The 27,663-nt window shown below is 37.8% G+C and overlaps 1 protein-coding gene across 1 annotated transcript in view; it reads left to right on the forward strand.

The window, feature by feature from the left end:
* Positions 1-27,663, forward strand: part of lpcat2 (lysophosphatidylcholine acyltransferase 2) — a 66,320-nt gene that overhangs the window by 25,189 nt on the left and 13,468 nt on the right. The window contains exons 3-7 of the mRNA XM_028809318.2: positions 1,869-2,086; positions 3,014-3,126; positions 12,280-12,340; positions 19,089-19,147; positions 26,738-26,772. Of these exons, the coding sequence (XP_028665151.1) occupies positions 1,869-2,086; positions 3,014-3,126; positions 12,280-12,340; positions 19,089-19,147; positions 26,738-26,772 (486 nt within the window). The remainder of the gene's footprint in view (positions 1-1,868; positions 2,087-3,013; positions 3,127-12,279; positions 12,341-19,088; positions 19,148-26,737; positions 26,773-27,663) is intronic.

Here is a 27,663-nt window from a genome sequence, read left to right on the forward strand (position 1 = left end):
TTCCTAAGTCTAAATGCCTCTTTGGATGGTTGAAAATATGTTGTCAAAATTTTAGTTTAAGTTGTTTGCAAAATTTGTTGAATAAAAAGGCTCTATATTTTGACTGCAACTGTCCTGCAATGTGATTCCTTCTCTTCATTAGTGCCACCCCCTTGAAAAGTATCGCTTAATGGGGCCATGCAAACCTGTATTAATACTTCTGTGCACATTAAAATGTTTTTATTTGTACACTGTACAATTCAGTGACAGTGGAATAGGTTATTTTAGCCAGTCTACGGCAGTAATTGCAGTGGAAAATGTGGTTAACAACCACTAAATGTGGTTAACATCCACTCATAATATGGAATTTTGGTCATACCGCCCAGCACTAGTAGTGAGACCAGCTTTGTTATATGGGTTGGAGACGGTGGGCACTGACAAGAAAGCAGGAGACAGAGCTGGAGGTGGCAGAGTTAAAGATGCTAAGATTTGCATTGGATGTGACGAGGATGGATAGGATTAGAAATGAGTCCATTAGAGGGTCAGCTCAAGTTGGACGGTTGGGAGACAAAGTCAGAGAGGCGAGATTGCATTGGTTTGGACATGTGCAGAGGAGAGATGCTGGGTATATTGGGAGAAGGATGCTAAAGATAGAGCTGCCAGGCAAGAGGAAAAGAGGAAGGCCTAAGCGAAGGTTTATGGATGTGGTGAGAGAGGACATGCAGGTGATGGGCGTAACAGAACAAGATGCAGAGGACAGAAAGATATGGAAGAAGATGATCCACTGTGGCAACCCCTAACGAGAGCAGCTGAAAGAAGAAGACCAATTTTTGTTTTAGCTTTTTCTTACTTTCTTAATGTATTGCATAATTAAATTAGAAGTTTATTGGTGCTCCTTATTTAGATAATTTTTGTATATGACTAATGGTTTAAGATAATAATTTGTTAATATTTTAGTGCTGAATTGTACAGGTTGTTCATTATATTCCAGTGTATATCGTTGTTACATCATAGTTTACCTTACATTTACCTGGTACATTTTCAAGACTTGATGTCCTTGTACTTTACAGGGCATATGAATGATGTAAGAAAATAGATACAATCATTAGGCTGTTTATTATATTTATGCCTGGATTCAGTGATCTAATCTGTCTAACATTCATGTGCATGTTTGCTATTTCCAGGCTTATCATTGAATAAGTTGTTGTGAGTAACAGCATGTATTTCTTTAGTGGATTCTTGTGACCATATACTACATGTTTATCTCCTGTTGATCTCAGTTTGCATCTCCCTATATTATTGTTAAATAAATCAGAGTTTTATATGTTACCTTTCTTGAACAAACCATAAGAAGACACTTTAAAAGTGCAGAAGCATAACATTTAAAGTTTCAAGATTAAAAATGTACTGCTTTTGAAAATCTGTATGTTCTGATCTAGTGTTTTTGCAAATAAATATTTTACTTAGTCTAGCGCTTTAAGATTTACTTTTGAAAGGTTTAGAAACCACAGCCATGAAAATCCTATCATCAGTGCAAAGGCACCACTATACGAATGCTTTATAAAAATCAAATGGATAAAGCTTTCATTTTTACCATACTGCTTTTGGCATTTTTAACTTTATAGATGGATAAAGAACATTAACAGCATCTCAGAAAGTGAAACTAAATTGTTGGATGATTTTCTGTTATTCCTTCCAAAGAATAATAAACAAGTGGTTAAAATGGAATATTCTTAGTTTGGAGTTTGGAGGAACTGTGACTAAATAAGAATCCCATTTGAAACATTTTATCTGCTTAGTCGTATGTAACATTGTAAGATTTCTTAGCCTCACTAGTGTTTCTTCTGCCAGAAAGTGTAATACATATGTGTTTATATTCTTCCTTTTAGGTGCCTAAGTTATGTAGCAGTTAGTGTTGCAGGTCGCATCTTTTTCTACATCATGGGCTTCCGGATCATCATAAAAGGCACTAGAGTAAGCAGTAAAGAGGCTCCTATTCTTGCTGTTGCACCACATTCTAGTTTTTTTGATGGAATTGTATGTGTCATTGCTGGCCTGCCCTCCACAGTGTCTCGGTCAGAAAATTTACATACACCCGTGTTTGGAAGTAAGTTTTTCTTAACCACCATTTTAAGAGAGCAAAATATATTTCATTGCATTTATTTATGTTCAGTTTAATGTCGGCTGCTGTTATCATTCTACTTTTTTATTAAAAAGTATTTTTCTACTTTTAGGTTTCTAGGTGAAAGAGGAAAGGTGAAATCTGCAAAAAAATACTTGATGTATAAAGTAATTTCATATATACTGTATATTACTGTATAGATGTTAAACTCAAAAAGATTATACACCACCTATCATTTACATGGATTGGTCATTGCCAAAATAAAATGTACAGGCAGGGTATGGAAAGCTCTCCCTAAAAGAATGCTGTTTAAGGAATAGATCAATAAAAGTCAGTCATTCATTCTGAGCTTTCTATAAACTGTCTTATTATATGTGGAAGCTCATAACAAGAGCTTTGTGTTTTATGATTTAAAGTATTGTGATGCTGTTTCACTGACACTTTATAAAAAGGTTTATAACTTAATTTAAAGAAAAATATTTAAAAAGGATTGTACATTTTGCCAATATTGCCATTAATGGACATTTCATTGCAAGTTCCAATTTTCATACAAAATCAGGTTATGAACATTGAGGAATGGAACCCATTTGTAACTGAGGGCCATCTACCTGCACCCACCTCTACTTTACATAGTACTTATTCCCAGGCAACTTTTCACATTTTGTTGTGTCAAATGTGATATTTTAATAATCAGGACCCAAAGCTATTCTGGCAAAGCAAGAACCAACCATTGGTTGGAATAATAGGACTGATGAGATGGTTGGATGGATGTATTACGTCTTCTAGGGAGGGACTATGTGAAAAAGAATTTGTCACTACTCTTTTTCAGAGCAATCTATGTGCTAAAAATATTTATAGTGGTACTAAAAGAATATATCATGTATTTAGTTATTTTTTCGTTTTAAATATTAGGATTTCTTCGATGCCTGCAGCCTGTGCTAGTTTCTCGTGTAGATCCAGATTCCCGGAAAAACACAATATTAGAGATTGAAAGAAGGGCTACATCTGCTGGGAAATGGCCACAGGTGAGATTTCTTTTTTTATACCTTCCAGTTACCCGGGCCAAAAATAGCTTGGTTTTTTATAGGCACCCTTGGTATCTAAGAATGTATGTTACAAAACAGCAAGTAGCTTTAGCCTGCAGTTTCATTGTGTGGTGGATATGGTAAAAAAAAATTACAGAATACTTATAGCTCAAATATATCAGTTTTCAGTGAAGTGTGCTACTGTTGTTGGTTTGTTTTGTTTTTTTTTAATCCTGAAGGCAACCATGGGATTATTTTGTCCTCCTTTTAAGTTACAATTTTGAACCTAGAGAAGAACACTGAATTTACCATGCTTTGTCATTCAAAGCAGTAAATATGATGAATATCTTAATGAGATTGTCATTCACCACCTTTTTATTTTTCATATTTACCGAGGTGGTCTTATTTGAAAAGTGCTCTAAAGTGAACATTATATTTTTATATTTATATATATTTACATTTCTATAAAACCAGTCTATATATAACTTGTATTTGTAACTACCAATTAGTAGCATTGAGAGGGTCAGTGTTTAATTTCTGAAAATTTGACTACCACATCATAAAATCCATCTTAATAAAATGGCAAGTGTTTGTGTATCTGTGTGTCTGTTTAGTTGCTGTGTTTCTGTTATATGCCATTTGCTATGGGATTTGTAAAAGCAGTGCCAATGTTTATGATGTGTCATCTGTTGGAATGAAAAATGCAATGAATTTTATTACTACATGCATTACAAAATATACTCCAACAGATGGTGCACTGCGACCGTTAACCTTCTGTGTTTCTGTCCAGTTGCTAGAGTAAGAAAAAAAAATTAAAAATAGGTAAATAATGTCTGCGTGGGTTGGCACCCTGCCTGGGATTGGTTCCTGCCTTGTGCCCTGTGTTGGCTGGGATTTGCTCAAGCAGACCCCCGTGACCCTGTAGTTAGGATATAACGGGTTGGATAATGGATGGATGGTTAACAGGTACTAAAATTTACAAAATACAGTACTATTACTTTAATAAGTTTTGAGAAAGAGGACTCCCTAGTGTGTGCTTGGTGTGTGTGTGTGTTTGTGTGTGTCCTGCGGTGGGTTGGCACCCTGCCCGGGATTAGTTCCTGCCTTGTGCCCTGTGTTGGCTGGGATTGGCTCCAGCAGACCCCCGTGACCCTGTGTTCAGATTCAGCGGGTTGGAAAATGGATGGATGGATGGTAAATAATGTAGAAGAAGGTTAAAAAAAATGATAATAAAAATACCAAATGAGGGTCTAAAAATAAGAAAATTAGTCTTGTCGACCTGTTTTTTTTTGTCTGATATTATACGCTAGCAACAACTGTGTGGTAGTGATTTTCTTGCACCCACTTAGGCCATGTGAACAAGGCTTATAGCTGTAATGCTAATAGGTAATAACTTTGTGTTGTTGGCAGTGGATGGGTGAAAATAATGATAAATCAACACACACACCAGGAAGCCAAAGCCCCAAAATGACTAGGTTAGAGTTGTGAAATCAGGCGAATACGGTAGCGACCAATGGTGCATTTATCCCAGCATAACACTTCAGCTGTAAGAGTGGTCAGGTTCATGAGTTATGTTGAGAGGAACTGGCAAAAGTGGGTGGCTCTATACAAAGAGAAGAAGGCCACTACAAGGGAAAGGGATTGGGTACGTATCATTATACCAGACCAAAAGGTCAGCCTGTGTAGCAAATAAAAAACATGATGTCTATGCTGTTTACTTGATTTGATTTGAACCTGTCCGAGGTGGATAGCACAGGTAGACAGAAATAATGAGCGTAGACTCCTAGAATCAAGTAAACACTTTTCTGTTTACAGTATTTTAGTACTATTTTAATTTTTACTATTTATTAAATTTATTACATGACTTTTGTAAATGCCAGTAAAATCTGAAACTAAACTGCAGTTATTTACTCAAGCAATTTTTAAAATAACAATCCCCTGTTAAAAGCATTTTAAATATATAGATCTTTGGTAAATATAAGAAAATGTTCCAAATAAAACATGCAATATCAGATATCACATACTTTTTTTTTAAGCAACCCTGCAACAAAATAAAGTGCATGCTTTGCTGTCGGTTCCTTTTACAACCTGTAGATATTTGTTTATCCCGTTGATTCAGGTTGAAATATTTGGAAATAAAAACAAAACGTTCACACACAACCAGGTATCATCCATGTCACAGCCACTGTTCTCCACAAGTAAACAGATTGGTGCATGCACAAAGAAGGGAGGCAATGGGGAAATGTGGTGGATAGCAATCCTTGACGAGTTTTAGTTGAGCTTAATGTACTATCTTTCATCTTTGGATTCTTGTTCTTGCGTATGTCTCTTAGGTTCATTTGAACAGTAAGATTAAATTGAGCAAGCATTACCTAAAAATTAGGTTACTAAAATGTAACTTTGGTAAGATAAAATAGAAGAACTTAGAATACATTTTTTTCACTGTCCTCGTTTAAATTGGACAACATAAACCTGAAGGTAGTTAGAATTGTCCACAGCCTATGCCTATATATATATTTCAGTATTTATAATTTTAGTTGGGTAAGAAATTGTTCTACAGCATGAATACACTCTATAACTAGTTTGCTTCACAAGTGCAGAGCAAAAGCATTGACCACATCAAATAGCACATAAATACACATTTTAATACACCATTATGAGGACAACATAAACATACTGTTGCATTAATATGCAATAATAAAATATGGAGCAACATCTTTGTAAGAATAGTGTTACATGACTGTACTCTACACATTATCAGACAATTGGTCTAGGTTACATCAAAAATTTGCAGCTGAACCACTTCCTTCCGCATATTAAAGAGATGTTATCTCATCGGATTACTTTAGTTTGAATTCTGCTGTTTCTGAGATTTTGACTTTGCATTTTCTGCTTTTGAAAGATAATCTCTTCAGAGGAAAAAGAAACATTGCATTATCCATGCAGTTCTTCAACAAGAAAATTTGACATCTCCAAAGCTTTGTGATTATTACAACCATAGCAAGCACAAGCTTATACTTATTATTAAAATGTACTGTTTAAAATGTTCTGTGTGGGGAACACAGTTAAAATCGGATAGGACACTCAAAATTTTTGCATTTGTACAATACTATCACTTAATTAAAAAAAAAAAACCCATGTACTTTAATGAAGGAAATTACCGTATTCATTGTTGAGCTATGCAGGTGCTTTGATCACATGTATATTTTCACACAATAACTTGTGCCAGCTGACATTGTTGACCTAATAACTCTATTGTTCATATGTAATTTTATCATTGCTTGAAAAAAATGAATTAACAGTGATAATAATATTAATAAAAATTGACACAAAAAACTGTTGCTTTCAGTAAAAAAACCTATCCATGAACAAGATATATCCTTTAGTGTTATCAAAGGTACTACCCAAGTAAAGAAACACTAAACTATTATTGTTTTCATGGATCCATCTGTAATGCTTTCTTAGCTCAGTTGCCTTTGTTTAGACTGTGGCACTAGTGACTTTTATGACAGACAGATGGCTGATTGCTGAAGGAGGCTTATTACACTGAAGTGCAAGTTTACTTTTCATGCTGCTGATAGTTATTTTCATTTTCTACTAAGGGACAATGCAGAACTTTGAGCTCTCTTTTCAGCTGAAGGGTTTGTTTTTCTGATATATATATATATATATATATATATATATATATATATATATAGCGGGTTGGATAATGGATGGATGGATATACAGTGATACCTTGAGATACGAGTTTAATTCGTTCCGTGACCGAGCTTGTAAGTCAAAATACTCTTATCTCAAAAAAATTTTCCCCATTGAATGAATTGAAATGTCATTAATCCGTTCCAGACCTCCAAAATACACTACAATTTTTTTGTTACATGTTTTTAAATAAGAAAAATATACTTATAAATAACGAATATTGTATAAAAACACAATACAATAGAATGTACTGCAATAAACTGGTTTTATTAAGTACAGTACAATGCACAATGTGTAATGTACAGCATTTACCTTGGAGATCAGACGAGTTGAAGATGCTGACGGAGGTGGTGGAGAAAGGCTGAACTGAATGTTATTCACTGATTTTTGCCCTTTTCGCCGCACCTTCCCCACTTTCATCTGCAGGGGTTTTCGAAAAATACTTGTCCAATGAGGTCTGTTTCATCCTCCCTTTCAGAATGTTTCTAAAATGAGTCATGCAAGTGAAATTAAATAGCGTAGTCGCGTGCCCAGTTGAAACTTTTTCTGGGTGTTTCTTTTGAATAAAGTCTGAAAGTTTCTCCCACATTCCCAACATTTCCTTTATCTCACTTGTAGAGATAACTTCCTCCGCATCACTTATTTCTTGCAAAACCTCCGTGTGCTGCTGCGTCTGTAGCTCCTTCGTTGTCAGTTCTTCAGAGTGCTCCTCGATGAACTCATTGATAAGGGTTTGCCCTCCACATAACCTGCAGTCTTTCTTTCATAATCTTTTGTGACTTAGGCTCTGGGATTTTCTGAATGATAAATGAGCAGTGGCTTAATCTTGCAGTCACCGCTCGCATTGGCGCACAGTGCGAGGGTTAGCCTGTCCTTCATGGGTTTGTGGCCAGGCATCCTCTTCTTCTCTGCTGTTATATAAGTCCTCCTTGGCATCTTCTTCCAGAAGAGTCCTGTCTCATCACAATTGAAGACTTGCTGGGGGATGTATCCTTCGGCCGCTATAACTCCTGCAAAAGTTTTGAGGTAATCCTCAGCTGCCTTTATATCCGCGCTTGCTGCCTCACCATGCCTGACAACGGAGTGAATGCCGGTCCTCTTTTTAAAATTCTCGAACCAGCCCCGACTGGCTTTAAACAGCTCGCCCGATGCCTCATCTGTTGAAGTGCCTGGGGTCTGCTGCTGCACATCTGTGTAAATAGCTCGTGCCTTCTCGCAGATTATAGCCTCCGTCACGGTATCTCCTGCGAGCTGCTTCTCCGTAAACCACACAATCAGCAGCTTCTCCATATTTTCATGGATAGATGTCCGCTGCTTAGAAATTATTTTAACGCCCTTGGCTGGCGTTATAGCCTTTATCGAGTCCTTCTGCTTCAGTATGGTGCAGATTGTAGAAGTGCTACGCTCGTACTGCTTCGCCAAATCGACTACACGCAGACCTTGCTCATGTTTTTCAATAATTTCTTTCTTTATTTCAATGGACATCATTCGCTGCTTCTTCTCTGCACTGTCCTTCGCACTCACTTTCTTCAGACCCATAGTTGGAAAACCAAAGCTTTGCAAAATAACTGCGAGCACAACACTGAAGTTTCCACTGCGAGCTAACTGCTTAAAGTGAATGAGTGAGTCACGGGATGTTGGGGCATTCACTGTGGCGAGCTGCATGTGCTAGCGGTGGGCTGGGGTATCTGAAGCTGGCTCGTAACCCAAATTTTAGCTCTCAAGTCAAAGCAAAAAATCGGCCAAGAGACTGCTAGTATCTCAAAAAACTCGTTAGTTGGGACACTCGTAAGTCAAGGTATCACTGTATATATATTGTGAGAGATGGCCGGCAGCTTATCCCAGCCAACACCCCCAGGCCACTAGATGGAGTCCTCCCTGCAACATGGACGTGCCCCAAATTCCCGCAGGGCATCATGGACAATGGAGTTCGGCTTCACAGCCCTGCTGCATACCGTGGGGGCCGCCAGGGGATGCTGCAGGGAGGCACAGGGATTTATATTTTCCTTATAGCCCGGAAGTACTCCCTAGTCACAGGGACAGAAGAAATTAAGTACTTCCAGGCTGAAGAAAAAGTAGTTTTCATCTGACCTGGAAATGCTATGGAATCACATGGACTGAAGGACAGAAGCACTTCCGGGTCGAGCACTATAAAAAGGACTGTGAGAAACCCAGCAGACTGAGATGGAGGTGGGAGGAAGTGTAACGGAGCTGCTGGGTGGAGAGGAGGAATTGATGTATTGTATTGATTAATGTATTACTATTGATTATTGATTTGTGTATGGTGGAGGTGCTTTGTGCACAGTATTGAATAAATTAAAATTATTTCTGACTAGACAAAAAGCCCGTTTCGACAACGTAAGATGAAACGGGCATGAGTTTGTGTCAGTAGTGTACGAAGAACAAATGATAAGTAAGAAATAAATAAGAAAGTGATGTAAGTAATGATAATTAACTAAGAGGTTTGGGATATGTATGACTTTATCACGGCAAAAAATACTGTACACTTAAAAAAGACATGCTATCTATGACAACGTTTTTTGTTTGTATACTGGAGGCCTGTCAGTATGCAACTAAAGTTGTAAAATCTCTCTGTAGACTACATTTTTTGTGAAGACACTCTCACTGTTTGGTAGTAATTTCCCTTGATGTGGCCCATCTTTAACTTGCACCTTCACATCACTCGCCCGCTGAAAGTACTTAATAATAATATGTTCTTACGTATTATTTTGAATGTGAGGGTTGGCTGTGATCGGGGTTAATATCCTACGCCTGGGTGGAAGGATTTGGGATTTCAGAATAATAATCCCGAAATGCGTAGGCTAAATCCGCCGCCTGCCGCAATGAAGCAAATTTTCTCTTTAGAGGCATTTGTATAAGTTGGAAGTGAGACAAACTTTGAAATGTTTAAGTCATGAATGTACCTGTTGAAGACAGTTGTATAATGCGTAGGCTAAATCCGCCGCCTGCCACAATGTTGGGGTTGGATTTCGGTCTCGTAAGGTTTTTCGGGCAGCGGCGCAGAAGGCGACTGCGCATTCGGCTTTGGACTGACATCAGGGAGTGCGCAGAAGGCGACTGCGCATTCGGCTTTGGACTGACGTCAGTGAGTGCGCAGAAGGCGACTGTACATTCGGCTTCAGACGGACATGAGTGAGTGAGTGAGGAGGCAGGCGAATTATGTATTAAGATACTTTTACCTGGTGTCTGGACGGGTTGTCTGCGGGTTTGGAGGTGCGACAGCGCCCCCTATTGTCGCAATATATATAAACTTCTTCTTAGCATAGGAACATAATTTATTCTACAAGTGAGAACAACCAAAAGTTGTTGTAATAGATAACCTGTGCATGCACAACCTGATGGGGGTGGGCAGACAATAGGCCAAGAAGTTGTTTATTGTTGGAAAAAAATAAGAGAAGGACACACAAAATAAAAAAAGCAGAAAAGGTACTAGACAGTGGTAATAAACTAATCCATGTTTAAGCCTGAGAATATTCAAGCTAGAAACTAATAGAAGACAAAGTAAACAAATTTATTTTCACATTCAATAGTGAAGTAAGATAAAGCCATTATATTATAGAGACAGTGTTTGTACTAGAAATAAATAGGGAGCACCTGGCCAGAGATGTGTTGGATTCAGTTAGCATCATCCACTTCAAAGCAAATTACATAGACAAGGATTTACAGCATTCCTAGTTTTGCAATTCACTAATGTATTGAAAAGATGCATAGATTAGATGAAGATTGCTTAAACTAGAGAATGGGAAGCAGGGAGTTTAGCACAGGTCAGGTTTACCAGTTCTGTATCTACATATATTAACTTTGAAATTGCTACCCAACAGGAAATACACTGACAAAAAATCTGTATCTGATTGAAAACTCACGCTTGTACGCTAAAAGTATTTAAATTGGTCCTCTAGAACTACATAGGTATTTTGAACCAATTATGCACAAAGTGTACTGCACACAAAAGAGGAGGAAGAACACAGCAAGTATAGTATAAAACCTACTGTACATTCAGTGTTTACTGGACACAACAACAAAGTATCCACCCTCAGTTGTAGCAGTTTGGCAAATATGAATTATAAATCTTTTTTTCTTCTACTAATTCTATATAATTCTTTATCCATCCACTGAGGAGTTATTTTTAAATTAGATTTTGTTTCTAAAGTTTAGACCATTGGACTTCTCTGAATAGTCCCTATATGAGTAACGGTGAATGAGCACATACCCTGAAATACATTAACTGGTTCCTATCTTAAGCCTAATGTTCTAGAATAGGTTTTAATCTTCCCATGACCTTGTAATGGAATACATTGTGGATGGACAGATGAATGGTTTTGGTTGGAGTTGCATTGCTTTAACCAGGCATCAGTAGTGAACTTGAAAGGTGAAGAGACACAGGGGTAGCACTGTTTGGGAACATAAGTAATTAATCTAGTAAAGCATACAATTCACTTTTTATAGGCCATTCAGCAGTAAAATCCACTAAGCCATTAGCATGTACTGCCATTAGCATGTACTTACAGTATGTGGTGCTTGTTGTAAAATGTCCTAAAGATCTGCATTACTGCAGTCTGACTTAAGGTTTTGCAGAGCAGGACTAAATTTAAAAGTTGAGCAGATGCAGGACGTAGACATGTAGTTACCAGCAGGAAGTCCCAGTGTAGATGAGTCTCTGGAAATCTAAATAGATAAATTATAATAATTTTTTAATCAATACTGTTTAACTATAAATGTGCATACGGTCAGAAAAAAACAAAAAGAAGGCATGCATGTATTTGTAATATAGAGGCATTTTTTTTCTTTTTTTAATTGTGTTTTCAAATGATTAATTACAGGCATTGCTGTGCATATGTATAGCCGCTTGTAAAGGCAGATGCATGATAGTGATTACTGGTTATAATATTGTTTTCTTATTTTTCCCCTTGTAGATTCTTCATTTTTAAATAATCCATTTAAGCTTTGTGCCTAGTTTATGTTCCTTTTAGATGGGGAAAATGGGAATGCAATTGGAATAGGATGGAACTTTTGCAGAAAATGGAGTATGCAGTAACAGAATGAAAGTTGTCAGCAGTGGTCAGGGAGTGGGATAAAAAAACTGCACTGTGCAGACTTCTAGCTTAATCCTCATGTAAGACAGCATAAGCAGTTTATTAAATTAATTTTAATTGGAACATTCTAAGAGAACTTATTCCCATGCCTGCAACACCATAGTCATGATTTAGGTGATTATGCACTAAATGAAACCTATTGTCTTTGTGTCTAACACGTTACTTGAATATAATAATTTTGCTTTGATTGTGTCCTTTTCTGTAAGTTCTTTTTAAATAACTTAAGCAAAACTTGTTTTATGTAGTTATTGTAGGAGAAAATAGCAATCATTATATCTAAAACATAAGTTGGTCCTTGTAATGTTTTCTTGTATAGCTAATTCATCTTTGCTCCCAAAAGGTGCTGATTTTTCCAGAAGGCACCTGCACAAATCGTTCCTGTCTAATCACTTTTAAGCAAGGTAAGTACATTTCAAAGATATATTATACCTCTTTATGGTGCAGCTGTGGCCCAAGTGTTCTTCTATATCAGCAAGCTAAGACAATTCCTTCCTAAAACTATACCTTAGGGAGAAAAACATTCTTTACAACCAGGTGCCTAGTGATGTTGATAAGAAGTGACCTTAAACAATTAAGCTTACATGCTTGGTCACTGTCCTAACAAAAAGTAGATGGCCAAACCAGATTAAAAACTTTTTTTTTTAGATATATATACTGTATATGTTGGCCTTGATGTGTACTGCAGACTAATGCCTCACACCTCTCTGACAACAAAATGTCCTTACATTTTTTTTTAAATGAGCAAGATAATTTAGTCCGCTTTTTCATAAGGAACAAAAATTGAAAACTCAAAACTGCACTCAAATGTGAAGAATGAACTCTTATTCCTATAACTTAATCTGCGTATTTTATATGTATGAATTAATTGGTATGAATTAATTTATAGGGCAGAAAGAAATTATACTAGTTTGCAAACAACTGATTCCATTTCTGCTGTATGGGATGATGCTATCATTGAAGCATCAGCATTATACTGAAGAAGTTATAATATTTTTCTTATTCACAAGATGAGTAGAGAGATGAACAAACAATCCTGCTTGTGTTATAAACTCTTCATCTTTGGGAGTCTTGCTTTGCCTTTATTTAGATTACTTTTCATAATTATATTATCAAATAATATTGTAAATGATTAATGTTTGAAAATGTTGACTATTGTGATTCTGCAGTATATTGAAGATGTATTATTACCTTTTCATCTGACTGAAATTAAAGATGAAATCATATTTTTGTAAACAAAAATGTCAATCTATTATACCTATGAAGAAGAACTCTTGAATAATCCTGCTTAAATCCCTTTTTTTTTTTTTGTCCGTTATCTTGAATGTGTATAAATTGGGTTTTTTAAAACTTGGGGAGTCATAAATTTGCCTTACTAAAAAGTTAGTGTAGACCGTTAACATGCTCTTCATCCTATAAATTATCCAATTTTCATACAAAAACAAAATAACTTGCACACTCGGCAAAAAAAAAACAAAAAAAAAAACAACTATCCAGTGATGATTTGCATTCCCTTTTTACTTTAAGAAATTAGACTTACTTCCTTGTGCACACACGTTGTGTCATGGACTTTTAAAATATTCTGAGATGGGATTATTTCCGGCTGATTGGCCTTTCATTCTTTTGCACACTGAGCATGCTTCTTTCAGAGCTGAGATTTGGCTAATCAGGATAGAGGTATACAAAATGTCTGTAGGATCTTGTGTATACAGCAGACAAATATACCTATTTTATTTGAGGCTTCTTGCTTCTCTTCTTTTAATTACATTAGTTTGAGTGCTTGGAGAATTTGTAATTCAGTATAAATCAGCCGACAAGTGCTGGACAGTTGATGAACATAATAAACAAATACTATCTTCCAGACTTCACTCTCACTGCAATTCTATTGGTATCGGCAAATATTAAGAACCAAGTATCGGTGGTTGTACAGCCAGAGAAAAATGGTATCAGTGCATCCCCAATTTAAAGTAATTTTGGCTGGCTGGTTTTTGCCTGGCAAACAATATGGCCAGAATAAGCTCCAATTCTGCACAACCCTGTGCTAAATAATGCAGATTTAAAAATTAGATTGATAGACTTATGATGCATGAACTTGATTAAAAAGTTATTTGCAAAACAGTTTGGAATTTAAATTACCAAGAATGTAGGCATTCTGTTATTTTATACGCACAATTAATTTATGTCTTATAAAATTGTTTTCTTTTATTTTATTTATAATACAGTATAATGAATATTGTTATAAACTTTCTGGAGAATGTCATGTAATTTTAGATTGGTTGGAGGCAAACATGAGATCTATCTAGATTGCTCACTGTTGCAAGCTACAATTTGCTGCCTTGCTACAAACAACTATTACCCAAAATTCTTTTGAGCATTCCTCTTAGCTATTAAAAATATGTCTGTAGAGCAGGTGAGTAAGTTTTTAAGCTGCTTACATTTTGGCTGTATAAGGTACCACTGATTTAGACAAGTGGTGGCAACAAGTGTCTCTGTGCATTGTTTGGGTGCTTTAAGGATTTTAGTGCTTAGATGAAGATACTCTTGTGTGGGCCAGCTTCATTTCAGAGTACACACCTGTTTTTCTTTCTCCCAATGTTTAAATATTGGCTTCTTTAAAAAAAAATAAATGAAACATTATATTTATTAAGGATGTATTAATAATGTATAGTACAGGTATTGGCTATATACCTGCTGCAACTGAATTAAAAAAAAAAATTAGTTGGGAGTAAATATAATAGACAGGTAGTAGGTTTCTTTGAAAGGTGTTATAATCTTGCACTCATCTAATACAGAACTGTGACCTCCAGAATAATTCAGAAAAGACTGCCACCAATATTGTTTTTTTATTGTACATCATGTCAACAATGGAGGAATATTTCAGGCAAAACTAATTAAGCAAATAAATAATTATGCAAATAAATAAATGTATTGTGGAATGTCACAACATCCATCCATCCATCCATTATCCAACCCGCCATATCCTAACTACAGGGTCACGGGGGTCTGCTGGAGCCAATCCCAGCCAACACAGGGTGCAAGGCAGGAAAGAAACCCTGGGCAGAGCGCCAGCCCACCGCAGGGCACACACCCCTGTTGGTCTGCCGGTGTGCTGTTCAGGAAAGTTTTCTGCATATTCTTTATGTGTAAATCTGGAGATAGTCAGTCATATTTTTAGTAGTTCTCATATCTGGTGATGACCTAATATCTGGACAACACATTTAAGGCTGCTCAAGTGCAGTACCACTCAAGGCATAATCCATGCACCATCTTTTTGTTAATCATGGACAGCATGAATGCAGGTAATGTGTAAACCTTTTGTACAGTCAACTGGTCTTCCCACAGCATTAGGGCCACCTAAATCTTTCACAACTGATATAAAAGAAAACTTGCCACGATAATCACCAGCAGTATCCCACCTTTGCATATGTATAGCCAGCATGGGCCATGACACATTACATGGGTCATCTTGCCACATGAAAACCATTAATTAAGCCACTTTCAAGTTTACCTACATTTTCCTACTACTGATAAACACTCTAATGGCAGTGCAGGGAAGTGCAAAGTAACAAGGGACAGATTAAAAAAAAATAAATAACAGCATGTACTGCATTCCACCTAGACCTTGTTGCACCAGCTTTCTGGTTGTGAATTATCACCTTTCCCACTGCTGAACCAGCACAAACCCATTCTCTTATGACCTATCTCTTTCTCTTTCTGTTATATCTTGGTCTTTATACTTTTAGACAAGTGAAGCTTTGCCCAATTACCTCTTAATTCTGGATATACTAGTATATCTTAATAGGATTTGTGTTTTTTCGTAGGGCTTCAAAGTCACTTTTCTAAGAAAAACAGCAGCAGCTTAGCTCATTCTTGGTATGGGATCATACAGTATATTTCTACAGGTTTTAATTATAAGACTTTTTAATCACTCCCTTTATCCTCTCTAATGGCAGGATTTTCTCAATTGTTCTCACCTTTTCTCATTTCATGTTCATTCTTTTTTTCTCTCCTTCCCCCATTTGTTTCCTGCTCTTTCCTTTTCAGTTGGATACCTGATGAAGGATATACAGCTGAAATGTGATGTCTTTAACCTTCTTTCCCTTATAGCACAGAAAAAACCTTTTTTTCATCTTCATACAATGCCTCGAAACCTTATGTACTCTTACTTATGAGTTCAGGGAAGCATTTTAAAACTCAGAACCTCTAATGCAGTGATTCTTAACCTTTCTTGAGTCACAGACCCCTTTAAGAATCTGATGAAAGCTATAGACCTGTGACGATGCGGGTCCGACTCCATGCTCCTATCTTCTGTCCGGGAGCCCTTGAACCCTGCACCGTCGGTAATGTTACCGATGAGCTCGCAGTGAGGCACAATGATAGAGCAAGGGGATGGTGTACAAAAGTGCCAAGTACTTTTATTTAAAACAACAATCAAAAACAATGTTCAAATAAATAAAGTGCAGTACTTCAAATGTCATTAAATAAATAATCCAATAAAACAAAAAGTGACAAGTGGAGGTTAAAATCCATTAGAAAAAACAATCCTTTAAAAACCGAGGTTAAAACACAATGCAGGAAGAAATCCTTAACACAAAGCCTGGTGCTTCTTTTTACCTGGCAGCTCTCAGCAGCTGACCTTTTCTTCGCTCGACTGGTCTAGAGGCCTCCCGATCCCTGGCTTCGGTCGCGCACTCAACCCAGACCGAGACTTGGTTTCCTTGACGACCAGGACACTCACATCAAGGACTTCACCCACCAAGCCTCCCGACTCCTGCTGCCTTCACGGCCTTACGCAGCCTGTGGTCCTTCAACTGATCACTCCAGCTCCCTGCTCGCTCAGCTGGAGCGACCACTTCCTTCTGCCCCCACCGAGTGTTGGCCAAACACCCTTCTTGGGGCTCACCTTCTAGCTGCCTATCTGCTCGCTTGCTCACACCGGCTTTCTCGCCACACTGCTTCCTGCTCTCCAGCAACCTCCGTCTTTCTTTCTCTTTTCTTTCTCTTTCCTTTCTTTTTTTCTTTCTTTTTTTTCCCCTTTAGCCGCCTCGCGCTTCCATTTATTAAGAGGACGTGGCAGTTGTGGCAAATCACCAGCTCCTGAGAACAATTACGGATGTGGACCGTTTCTTACCTGTGCACTTAGGTGAGAAACACCCACACCACGAACTCCTCAGGAACCGCTTCGGCCACACACCACCATGCCCCCTCGCTAAGCCGCGAGCGCGGTGATTATGTATTTTAAAACTGGCCTTAGAACGGGAGCTGTGGACCCGCTATACCACAAGACCCCCTTCTCCAGAAATATTCACATAAACACAACTTTGCATGCGAAGAATATAATGTACTTTATTTATCAAGATTTGATTGTCTCATACATGTATGACATACACAAAGTATTATTAAACTTTAAAGTAAACAATTAAAAAAAACACTCCTTTTGTATGCAAAAAGTAATGGCTACTCATTATAATTATGAAATACAATCCTCTTGTGCAAATTAAAATAGATCTACTACTACTACTACATTTTCTACTACTACTACTACTACATCTTGCGGTGGGCTGGCGCCATGCCCAGGGTTTGTTTCCTGCCTTGCACCCTGTGTTGGCTGGGATTGGCTCCAGCAGACCCCTGTGACCCTGCAGTTAGGATATAGCGGGTTGGATAATGGATGGATGGACTACTACATCTACTCTAAATCAACAGTACCAGGCTGTATAGTGAATATAAATGTTAATTTTTATCTGACCTCACGGACTCCCTGAAACCCATCCACGGACCTCAGGTTTAGAACCCCTGCTCTGATACATTGTGGCATTTTTCAGCCAATGAGGTAGCTGTACCCGTTTAAAAAAAGGATTCCAGCCTACTGCTTTGCTTTTGTAGAGCAGTTGGATCCCTCCTAGGTCAAACAGAGTCATTCTTCTTTTACCTTCATATTCATAGTAATTGCCCTAAATTCTTGCTAGTCCTCTACAGCCTCATTATCTTTCTGGTGCCTTTGGAAGGCTTAATTCCAGTATATGATTTGCCTACAAGACTATTGAAAAAGGTTATTGAAATGGTTAAATGTGATATTGAAATAGTATATTGTTAAATAGGCTAGTTCCCACCTATTTTAAAACTGCTGTGATAAATCCAGAATGAATTTTTACATCCTGAGGTTTGATTGACTGTCCCCCAATACCTACATGTCCCTTTTTGGCCCAGAGTTTATACAAAGATGTTGATCAGATTCATAAATTTAAACAATTTGTGTGAAAAGTTCCTGTCTGGTTATTGTGGTGAGCATGGTGTCCTTGTGTGCCTTGAAAGGCGCCTATAAATAAAATAAATTATTATTGTATGGAAGCAACATTAGTAACAGTAACAAATGATATTCGTACGAAGACAAATGGAAATGAGTCGCACGTTCTTTTTTTTCCCCTCCTGGATCTTAGCTCAACTTTTGATATTGTTGACGATGTGACCATCGTAAAGAATGGGTAGGTATCTCTGGTACAGAACTATTATTGTTTAGGTTGTACCTTCAAGAAAGGTATTCCATTTCTGTTGTCAGTAGTTGTTCTTATATAGCCACAGTTAGTTATGGTGTGCCTCAAATTACATTTATGGGGCCTCTTTTGTGTTCTGCTTATTCAGTAACTCTTAGACAAGATACTGTATGGAGAGGTATATATCTTACCATTCATATACTGATGATATACTTTATATCAGTATTATAATATATGTTGAAGTTATTTAGAAAAATGTTATCTCTGACATTAGATTGTGGATAGCAAGCAATTTTTTAAAACTTAATGATGAATTTGAAATGCTCATGGTTGGCCTAAAATGACCCAGATATCACATTATAAGCATTTTGGACCGCAAACAGTCTCTCAAGTTACTGAAACTGTATTTTGTCATTTAAAAAATATAGCTAGGGTGAGATCTTCATTTTAATTTATAGATGCAGAATGGATGGTGCATGCCTTATTTTAGTATGATATTTCTTTTACTTAATTTGTTTAAAGCTGGTGGTATGTTTTTTATTACAAATACTTTATGAGGAATGCATAGTATGGATTAGCTTAAGCAATCAGAAAGCAAACCTAGATTTGTTGTTTTATAGTGTCTTTCATAATTTTGTATAAAAAATTGTTTTTACAGGTGCCTTCATTCCTGGAGTTCCAGTTCAGCCAGTCATCCTCCGTTATCCAAACTCAGTTGTAAGTATCCATAAATTCAAATGATCAGTTTTAAACTCTGAAGAAGAAACCTGACAGTATTGAATACATTTTTCATATTTCTGATAGTGTTACCTTTAGTTGCAATGTTACTTGGGCTCTTTGTATTTATTTGCTGTATAATCTATGTTATGTAGCCATTAACAGAGTACTTTAAAGATGCAGCTTGTAATTGCATTTTGCTTTTTAGAGGTATAGCCAGGTTATACGATAATTGCTAATTATTTTTGACATATTATCCATCCCTCCATTAGTGTGCCTGCTTAATACACTTCAGGAACATTGGAACAAGTGCCTGCCCTGGTGGCATCAGGTGTAAGGCAGGAACCAAACCTGGACAGGGCACCAATTGATATAACGTCTTTGTGATTCATTTATTATGTTAAGAGGTTAACAGTGATGAATGATTAACCTATTGGATAGGATAGGGATAAGACTGGCAAGCTTTGTTGGGCTGAATGGCTCGTCCTCATCTAGATTGCTCTAGTGTTCTAATTTTGGACATTAAAGATGTTTTTCAGGAAAAGTTCTTACACTGACTATTTTTTTTTACTATGCTATGGGTGACAATTACCTATGTGTAGTCCATGAAAATGATTTTCCACCAGTCACTATATTGATATTTTAATGCACATGAAGAGTAAAAAAGCTAAAGATGAAGTTTCCAAATAATATGTTTACAAATAATAGAAGATTTCTCACTTAAAAACTGTATGTTGTCAACACTAGCGGATTCTATTTTAGCAGTCTTGAATCCAAAATGTTGCCATAAGCCATCGAAATAACAAATAAAATATATTGAATAGATAGTAACATAGTCTTTCTAAATGACTACAAATAAAACAAGCACAAAAGATAACATTGCAACACCATGTGTATCTGTGGTCTCAAATATTGGCCCTTATCTAAGTTTATTTCAAGTTTATTGTCTTGTGTATACTTCTTCTTCTTTCGGCTGCTCTCGTTAGGGGTTGCCACAGCGGATCATCTTTTTCCATATCTTCCTGTCCTCTACATCTTGCTTTGTCACTCCCATCACCTGTATGTCCTCTCTCACCACATCCATAAACCTTCTCTTAGGCCTTCCTTTTTTCATCTTGCCTGGCAGCTCTATCCTTAGCATCCTTTTCCCAATATTTTCAGCATCTCTTCTCTGCACATGTCCAAGCCAACGCAATCTCGCCTCTTTGACTTTGTCTCCCAACCATCCAACGTGAGCCACCCTCTAATGGACTCATTTCTTATCCTGTAGATCCTCATCACACCCAATGCAAATCTTAGCATCTTTAACTCTGCCATCTCCAGCTCTGTCTCCTGCTTTCTGGTCAGTGCCGCCGTCTCCAACCCATATAACAAAGCTAGTCTCACTACCACCCTGTAGATCTTCCCTTTCACTCTTGCTGATATCTGTCTGCCACAAATTACTCCTGACACTCTTCTCCACCCATGCCACCCTGCCTGTACTCTTTTTCACCTCTCTTCCACAATCCCTGTTACTCTGTACTGTTGATCCCAAGTATTTAAACTCATCCACCTTCATCAACTCTACTCCCTACATCCTCGCCATTCCACTGACCTTCCTCTCATTCACACACATGTATTCTGTCTTGTTCCTACTGACCTTCATTCCTCTCCTCTCTAGAGCATACTGTATATATATGTGTGTGTGTGTATATATATGTATGTGTATTTTTATATATATATATATATATATATATATATATATATATATATATATATATATATATATATATATATATATATATATATATATATATATATATATATATATAATACACACTGTGTGTGTATATATATATATATATATATATATATATATATACAGTATATACATAATAGAGTAGTGGCGACTGCTCTAAGACTACAAGGGAAGCTCCGCTTCCTCTACTATGTCAGAAAATAAATGCTCATATATGCACTGTCGTATTTATATTGGTTTTAATAAAAGTGCGCTAGAACGCGTTCAACTTCATGACTAGCTCGTTCAGAATCAGGTATTTATTGTAGATTGTTTGACGCGATTTTCTTGTCATACATTTCCGTGCAGCACAGCACGTTAAACCCTCCTGAAGCCCAGCTTCACTGGAGCTCTATGGGTAAGCACAGAGGAGCTTTTTTCACTGCAGAAAAGCTGTATAAATGCACCAAAATCGTCACTTCCAGGGAAGCTCAGCTTCTCTGGGAGTGAATGGAGCAGTGGGCGGGCCAGGACACTGGGCTGCTGCATGATGATTGGAGGAGCTGTTTAAAGGGCGGAACCCCTTTTTTGATTGACAGCATGTCTTAAGTATACATCAGCACTACAGAGATTCAAGTTCAGTCCCATGCGGATTTGCAGGTGAAGTCGTACGACAAACTGCTGCACTCTGTATTGTTTGCTGGTGATATAAACCATTTTTGTTTGTACAAATCATTCTTTGAATAATAAAAAAAAAAAAAACATATTATAGCATTCTTGACTTTGCTCCTTGTTTCAGCATTGTAAAGTTAGTTCGTTCATATAATTAAAGTAGCTCGTGGAAGGGGAAACTAGCCAGCTAGCAAGCTGTGCATAATGGCAGACGCAGACGGTGCTAATATTGTTGACCTGCTTTTGGCAAAACCATTTAGTAGTCTTCCTTACGAGGAGAGACTCAGAATTAAACGGCAGGGCAGACCAACGCCCAAGATTGATCTAGTGCAAAAATCAGGAACAAATAACAGGTCTTTTCAGCTCTCCTGGTATGACAAGGTGAACTGGCTGACTGGAAGTGCTGTGACAAAGAAATGTATTGTTGGCCATGCCTCTTGACGAATCCTTCTCAGGGAATGGGATGTGTTTGGTCAAACATGGGTTTTGGGGATCTGGGTAACTTTGACAGGGCATACAAAAGGCATGAAAAGTGCAAAGAACATGTGAGTTCATGTGCAAGGTTAAGTTGTATGGGCAGGGTCACGGTTGAACATGCAATCAATGAAGGTCTTCGCATTCAGGTGGCAAAACATAATGAAACAGTAAAAAAAAACAGGGCCTTCCTAAACCATCTAATTGATGTGACTTCCTTTGCTTTGCCGTCAGGAGCTGGCATTCAGGGGGCATGATGAGAGTAGTGAATCAGCAAATAAGGGGAATTACAGGGAATTTACAGAAACATTAGCTAAATATGACTCTGTCTTGGCCACACAATTTCAGTCATCAGCTGTGTTTTCTGGTATGTCCCACTCAATCCAAAATTACTTGATCTCTGCTCTCGCAGCCACTGTTTCTGATCATATAAAAGGTGAAATTCAGACTGCTCCTTTTTTTGCATGGCAGGTGGATGAAGCAACTGACATATCTTGCCATGCCCAACTGTCTGTCATTGTTAGATATGTAGATAGTGCAGGTAAAATTCAAGAGTGCTTCATTGGATTTTTGGATGTGTCAGGGGGTCGAGATGCTCAGTCTGTGGGCTACAGGGCTACAGTTTTACAGAAAAACTTGTGGCACAAACCTATGATTGGGCTGCTGTCTTTGCTTCATCTCTCAATGGCCTACAGGCCAAAGTTAAAGTAATAGCCGCTAGTGCAGTGTTTGTGCATTGCTATGCACACAGACTGAACCCGGTGTTGTCCCAGGGTGCTAAATGCTTGCCTGAGTCAAGAATACTTTTTGCATCTCTCTCTGGGTTCACCACATTTTTTTCAAAGTCCACAAAAAGGATGTCTTTTCTTGAGTCTGCAGGGTCTTCAAGGTTGCCCAGAAACGCTCCTACTCGATGGAATTTCACATCACGGATAGTGAGCACTGTGGCAAACAATTATGATGGCCTCCTGCAGACTTTTGACAAGATTACCCAGGATGAGAGCATGGATGATGACACATTAGATGCTGCCAAAGGTTTCATAATGAAACTGGAGGATTTGAACAAATATTCTCTGAGACAGATGTTGTCTTTGGTATTGTCCAGCAAAGGGCTATGGATGTTCTTTACTGCAAAAAAAGAATTGGGTCTCTCCTTGCTTTTGTCAAGGAGAAGAGGTCAGAGGAGGCTTATCAAGCAGTTTATGCAAAAGCAGCAAATCTCACATCAAACCCTCGAGATGAACCTATTAGAAAGCGCCATCTGTCACAATTACAGGATCCCCAGGACCGCTACAGAAATTTGTACATGGCCATCCTAGACTATCTCATGGAGCAGATTTCTCAGCGTTTTTCAAATTTGGAAAGCATGAGCTTCTTAGATTTAGTCAATCTAGGGAAATTTGATGAAATGAGACAAGTGTTTCCAGAGGAGGCATTTGAAAGTGTGCTGAAAAGTTATGGCCATTTCTTTGACTCAGGGAGACTGAGATCTGAACTTCAAGTACTATATTCAGATCATGACTTACAGGGGAGCAGGGGTAAGCTGTGTGATTTCTTGGTGTTTTTTAAAGACATGGAGTTGGATAGTGCAATGCCTCAGCTATATAAGCTGTTGTCGTTAGTGGCAACAATTGGCGCTACATCAGCAGGTGTAGAGAGGAGCTTCTCCTGTTTAAAACGGGTCAAGTCATACACCCGCAACACGATGGGCCAAGATCGTTTGAGCAACCTTGATCTCCTGGCCATTGAGAGGAAACTGGTTAAGTCCCTGGAAAAGACGGCCAATTGGTACGACAGGGTCACAGACCATTTTCTGCAAAAGGAACGGAGGGCAGAATTTACGTACAAATAACATAATGAATTTTATGACGAAGGCCTAATATGAGCTTCCCCGGTTTCAAAAGCTAGCAGCCGCCACTGATACATATATACATATGTATATATGTGTGTATATATATATTTATATGTATATGTATATAATATATATCGACGGATGTAAACAAAGATGGACTAGGCACGGAGGACACAAACACACAGCAAGAGTAGTTGCAGAAAAAGTGCTTTGTGCTTTTATTTTCAATAAATAAGTGTTACAAACAAAATAAAGTACAGGGCAGCCTTTGTAATAAACAAATAATCCTCAAAAATAACAGTGTATTTTGTGGACGTTAAAATCAACAAGAAATGATCAATAAATAGGTTAAAATCCATAGGTTAAAACACTGTTTTAATTCACACAAAAATAAGTCACAAGTCACTATGGCAGTCAGCCTTCTTACCTGTCCCCATTGACATCCTGTGAGCCCTGCTCCTTTCTCCTACTGCCATCCCTCAGCCTATAGTGAGAGTAGTTGGTTGTGCTTACTCCCTCAGTACTCGGCAGACATGATCCAACCCCGTGAGCTCCTCTCGGGCCTCACTCATTCCCGACCATCTACCTTCTTTCTGCTGCAACCACGTAAGTAAAGGTTTTAGTGAACCTTCTTGACAATAGACAAAACGTGTTGTGTCCACTTTAGTTCATCAGTGATGGTCACTTCAAGAAATTTAAAGCTGCTCACCCTCTCCACAGCATCCCCTCAAATACAGATATAAGTGTAGTCTTCTTTCTGCTTTTTAAAGTCAGTGATCAGCTTTTTTGCTGCTATTAAGGGTCATTAAGGATGATATTGTTGTCCTGGTCTTCATTAAGTCAGTTCTTCTCTGTAACCTGTGTTATGATTATTGCTGATAAGGCCTATGATGGTTGTGTCATCAGCAAATTTAATGATGGAGTTGGAGCTGTGTCTGGCCAAAAATGCAGAAGGAGGCTCACCGCACTACCGGGTTAGATAGGCACAGTATAGAGGATGTCATGCTGCCAGTCCACACATGCTGAGATATGTTGGTTTAGAAGTCCAAAATCCAGTTGCAGAGGGTGGTGCTTATCATAAATTGAGGATTTTGGTGGTCAGTTGTGATGGCACAACAGTGTTAAATACTGAGCTGTAATCTATAAATAGTTTTTATTAACCAGATATGCCAGGATGGCTTGAAGTAAAAAGAGAATCAATGTTCTTTCTGGACCATTTGTGACAATATGCAAATATGCAAATTTTCATTATGACTATCTGGTATGCTCTGTTTCATGTGCCGTAGCACAGTCTCTCAAAGCATTTCATTATGATTAGATTGAGTACCACCAATCTGTAAATAGACAGTCTACTTTTGTTTTCTTAGACACAGGGATAATTGTCCTTTTGAAGCTACAGATTTTTTAGTATTATTATCATTTGTTTAGAATTGCATTAGGTCTTTCACAAACCTGATTTTGTGAACTTCCAGTAAATGTGTGTTTACAATATAATGGGACCTTTGTCTGCTAGTATTTCAGATCTCAGCCTGTCCTCCCTTTGCAATGTGTAGAATAAAAATACAATGATCCCCCACTATATCACGATATAGCTATCGCGCCCCCACTACATCGCAGATTTATTATTATTATTACTAGGGGGCTTTGCTTGCCCACCCCCGGGTTTGGTTTACAGGATAAACAATTTAAAGAGACTGTTATTTTCATGGGAATTGTTATATATGCATTATTTTCATTTTTACTTTAAAACTTTTGTAAAAACAATATTTGTTCTTTATTTCCTTCCCCGGGCATGGTTAAATCTCATTCTCGCAGGACTTATAACGCTGCTCGTGTTGTGAAGGGGGGGTCTGAACACACGCGAAAGAGATGCGATCGGTTCAGCTGCTGTCTTGCTGCTACTGGTGGCCAGCTGCATGTTCTGCTTGTCATGCTTTGCACCAGTCATTTAAAAGCCTGTACAGCAGCTGTCCTTTTGCCACCTTGCGTCTCTGCCGCTAGTGTTCTGGGGTTGGGAATTGGGGTGGGGTTGGGCTGAATGCACACTAAGGAGATGCGCTTGGATCTGGCTTGCTGCTGCTGGCGAGCTGCATGTTCTGCTTGTCGTTGTTTTAAGAGCTGGGAGCACATGAAGTGTGTCTGCCAAAACCATTCCAACAACTGCTAGGTTAGATGTCCGTGAACTTGTTTTAAATTGTAGGGCATGATGTGCAAAAGTCACCATCTCACGCATTTTGCTTCCTAAGGTTGTAATGTCTAGTCTTGCGTGTCATTGCGTTGTGAAGTGGGGAAGCTGAACGCATGCTAAGGAGAAGCGGACGGATCAGCTACTGGCTTTGTGCTGCTTCTGACAAGATGCCTGTTCTGCTTGTCGCTCTGTGCGTCGATCATTTAAAAGCCTGTACAGCAGTTGTCCTTCTGTCTCACTGCCTAGTCTTGCATGATGTTAAAATGTCTGTCGCGGGATGTCAAATTGTCTTCCAAGAAGATCACGCCTCGTCTCCCTGTTCTCCCTGCCAAGTTTTTTTTTATAATAGAGAGATGTTACTCATATCCTTAGCCCGACATCCACATATCAAATGTGTTTACAAAGTGTGTTTTAATAAGTTTACATGTGTTTAAAGCATGTGTGTGGGGGGGGGGGCGTATTTTAAGGCTTAAACTATAAAAAAAAATTTTTTTTATATGGTCTTTCTATATCGCGGATTTTCACCTCTCGCTGATGGGTCTGGAACGTAACTTCCGCGATAGGCAGGGGGAACACTGTATATCATAAAAAACAGAAAACATTTTTGCTGAAACTTTGCCGTACTGAAATAATTTATTCAAACTTAATGGCATTTACTGCATTCTAATTGTTTTTTTTTAAATACAGGATACAGTAACCTGGACATGGCAAGGTTATAAAGCGTAAGTTGTTGTAGCTTTTTGTTCTTGCAATAAAATGAACACTGTATTTTTTTTTTTACTAATTGATAACAAAGTCAATATTGCTCCTTTTATTCCATTTGTTGCATATTTTTAAACTACAACAGGATTACAGAAAATCATAGTGCATGATTTATTTATTAACTTATTGATCTTATACTAAAACTATCTCATTAAATGACTAATCATTTTTGTGGTGATGAATTCTTCTCTTATATTTAGCAAAAAGTAAACATGCCCATTTAGTTGAAATTAGCCTGCAAATAATTTTGTTTACTTTGATGGACTGGTCACCAATGCCTTAGCATTTGTGCCTGGTGTTTGTAGGATTTTTTTTACAACTGTTCTGAACCTGGTGGATTTACATGATAACTTTTTTCTTGATAAATGACTGTCCGTGCACATTGTAATTGCACACTGGTCAGACCCTCCATTAATACTTGCCAAAAGCCTTCAAGCAAATGCCCCATCGCCACTGCAGCACATTACCGATTGCCATATAGGATTGTTTGTAACAGAGAATGTAGACTGGTATCCAGTAGGAACTGATGTGTCCCAGGTAGATAATAGGGTGATTCTGGACTGGAATGGAAACCTAAAACTGTTACGTTACCAAGAAAACTTTATGCTTCACTGGTAAATTGTGATGACTTTCAGTGAAAACAACATAAGCACATTTCATCCACTTGTCTAATAAAAACTGAAAAATAAAAATAAATTGTTAGCTTATACCTTTGCACTTAGTCATGCACATACAGTGAAACCAGAACTGAATATAAAAAAAAGTTGGATTTGCATGCAGGCTGTCAAACATTTAGCACTTTGCATCCTAGGGCACTTTATTATGAGTGCCATTACAGGCTGCTTACATGG

The sequence above is a fragment of the Erpetoichthys calabaricus genome, chromosome 9 (assembly GCF_900747795.2).
Source record: "Erpetoichthys calabaricus chromosome 9, fErpCal1.3, whole genome shotgun sequence".
Classification (NCBI taxonomy): domain Eukaryota; kingdom Metazoa; phylum Chordata; class Cladistia; order Polypteriformes; family Polypteridae; genus Erpetoichthys; species Erpetoichthys calabaricus.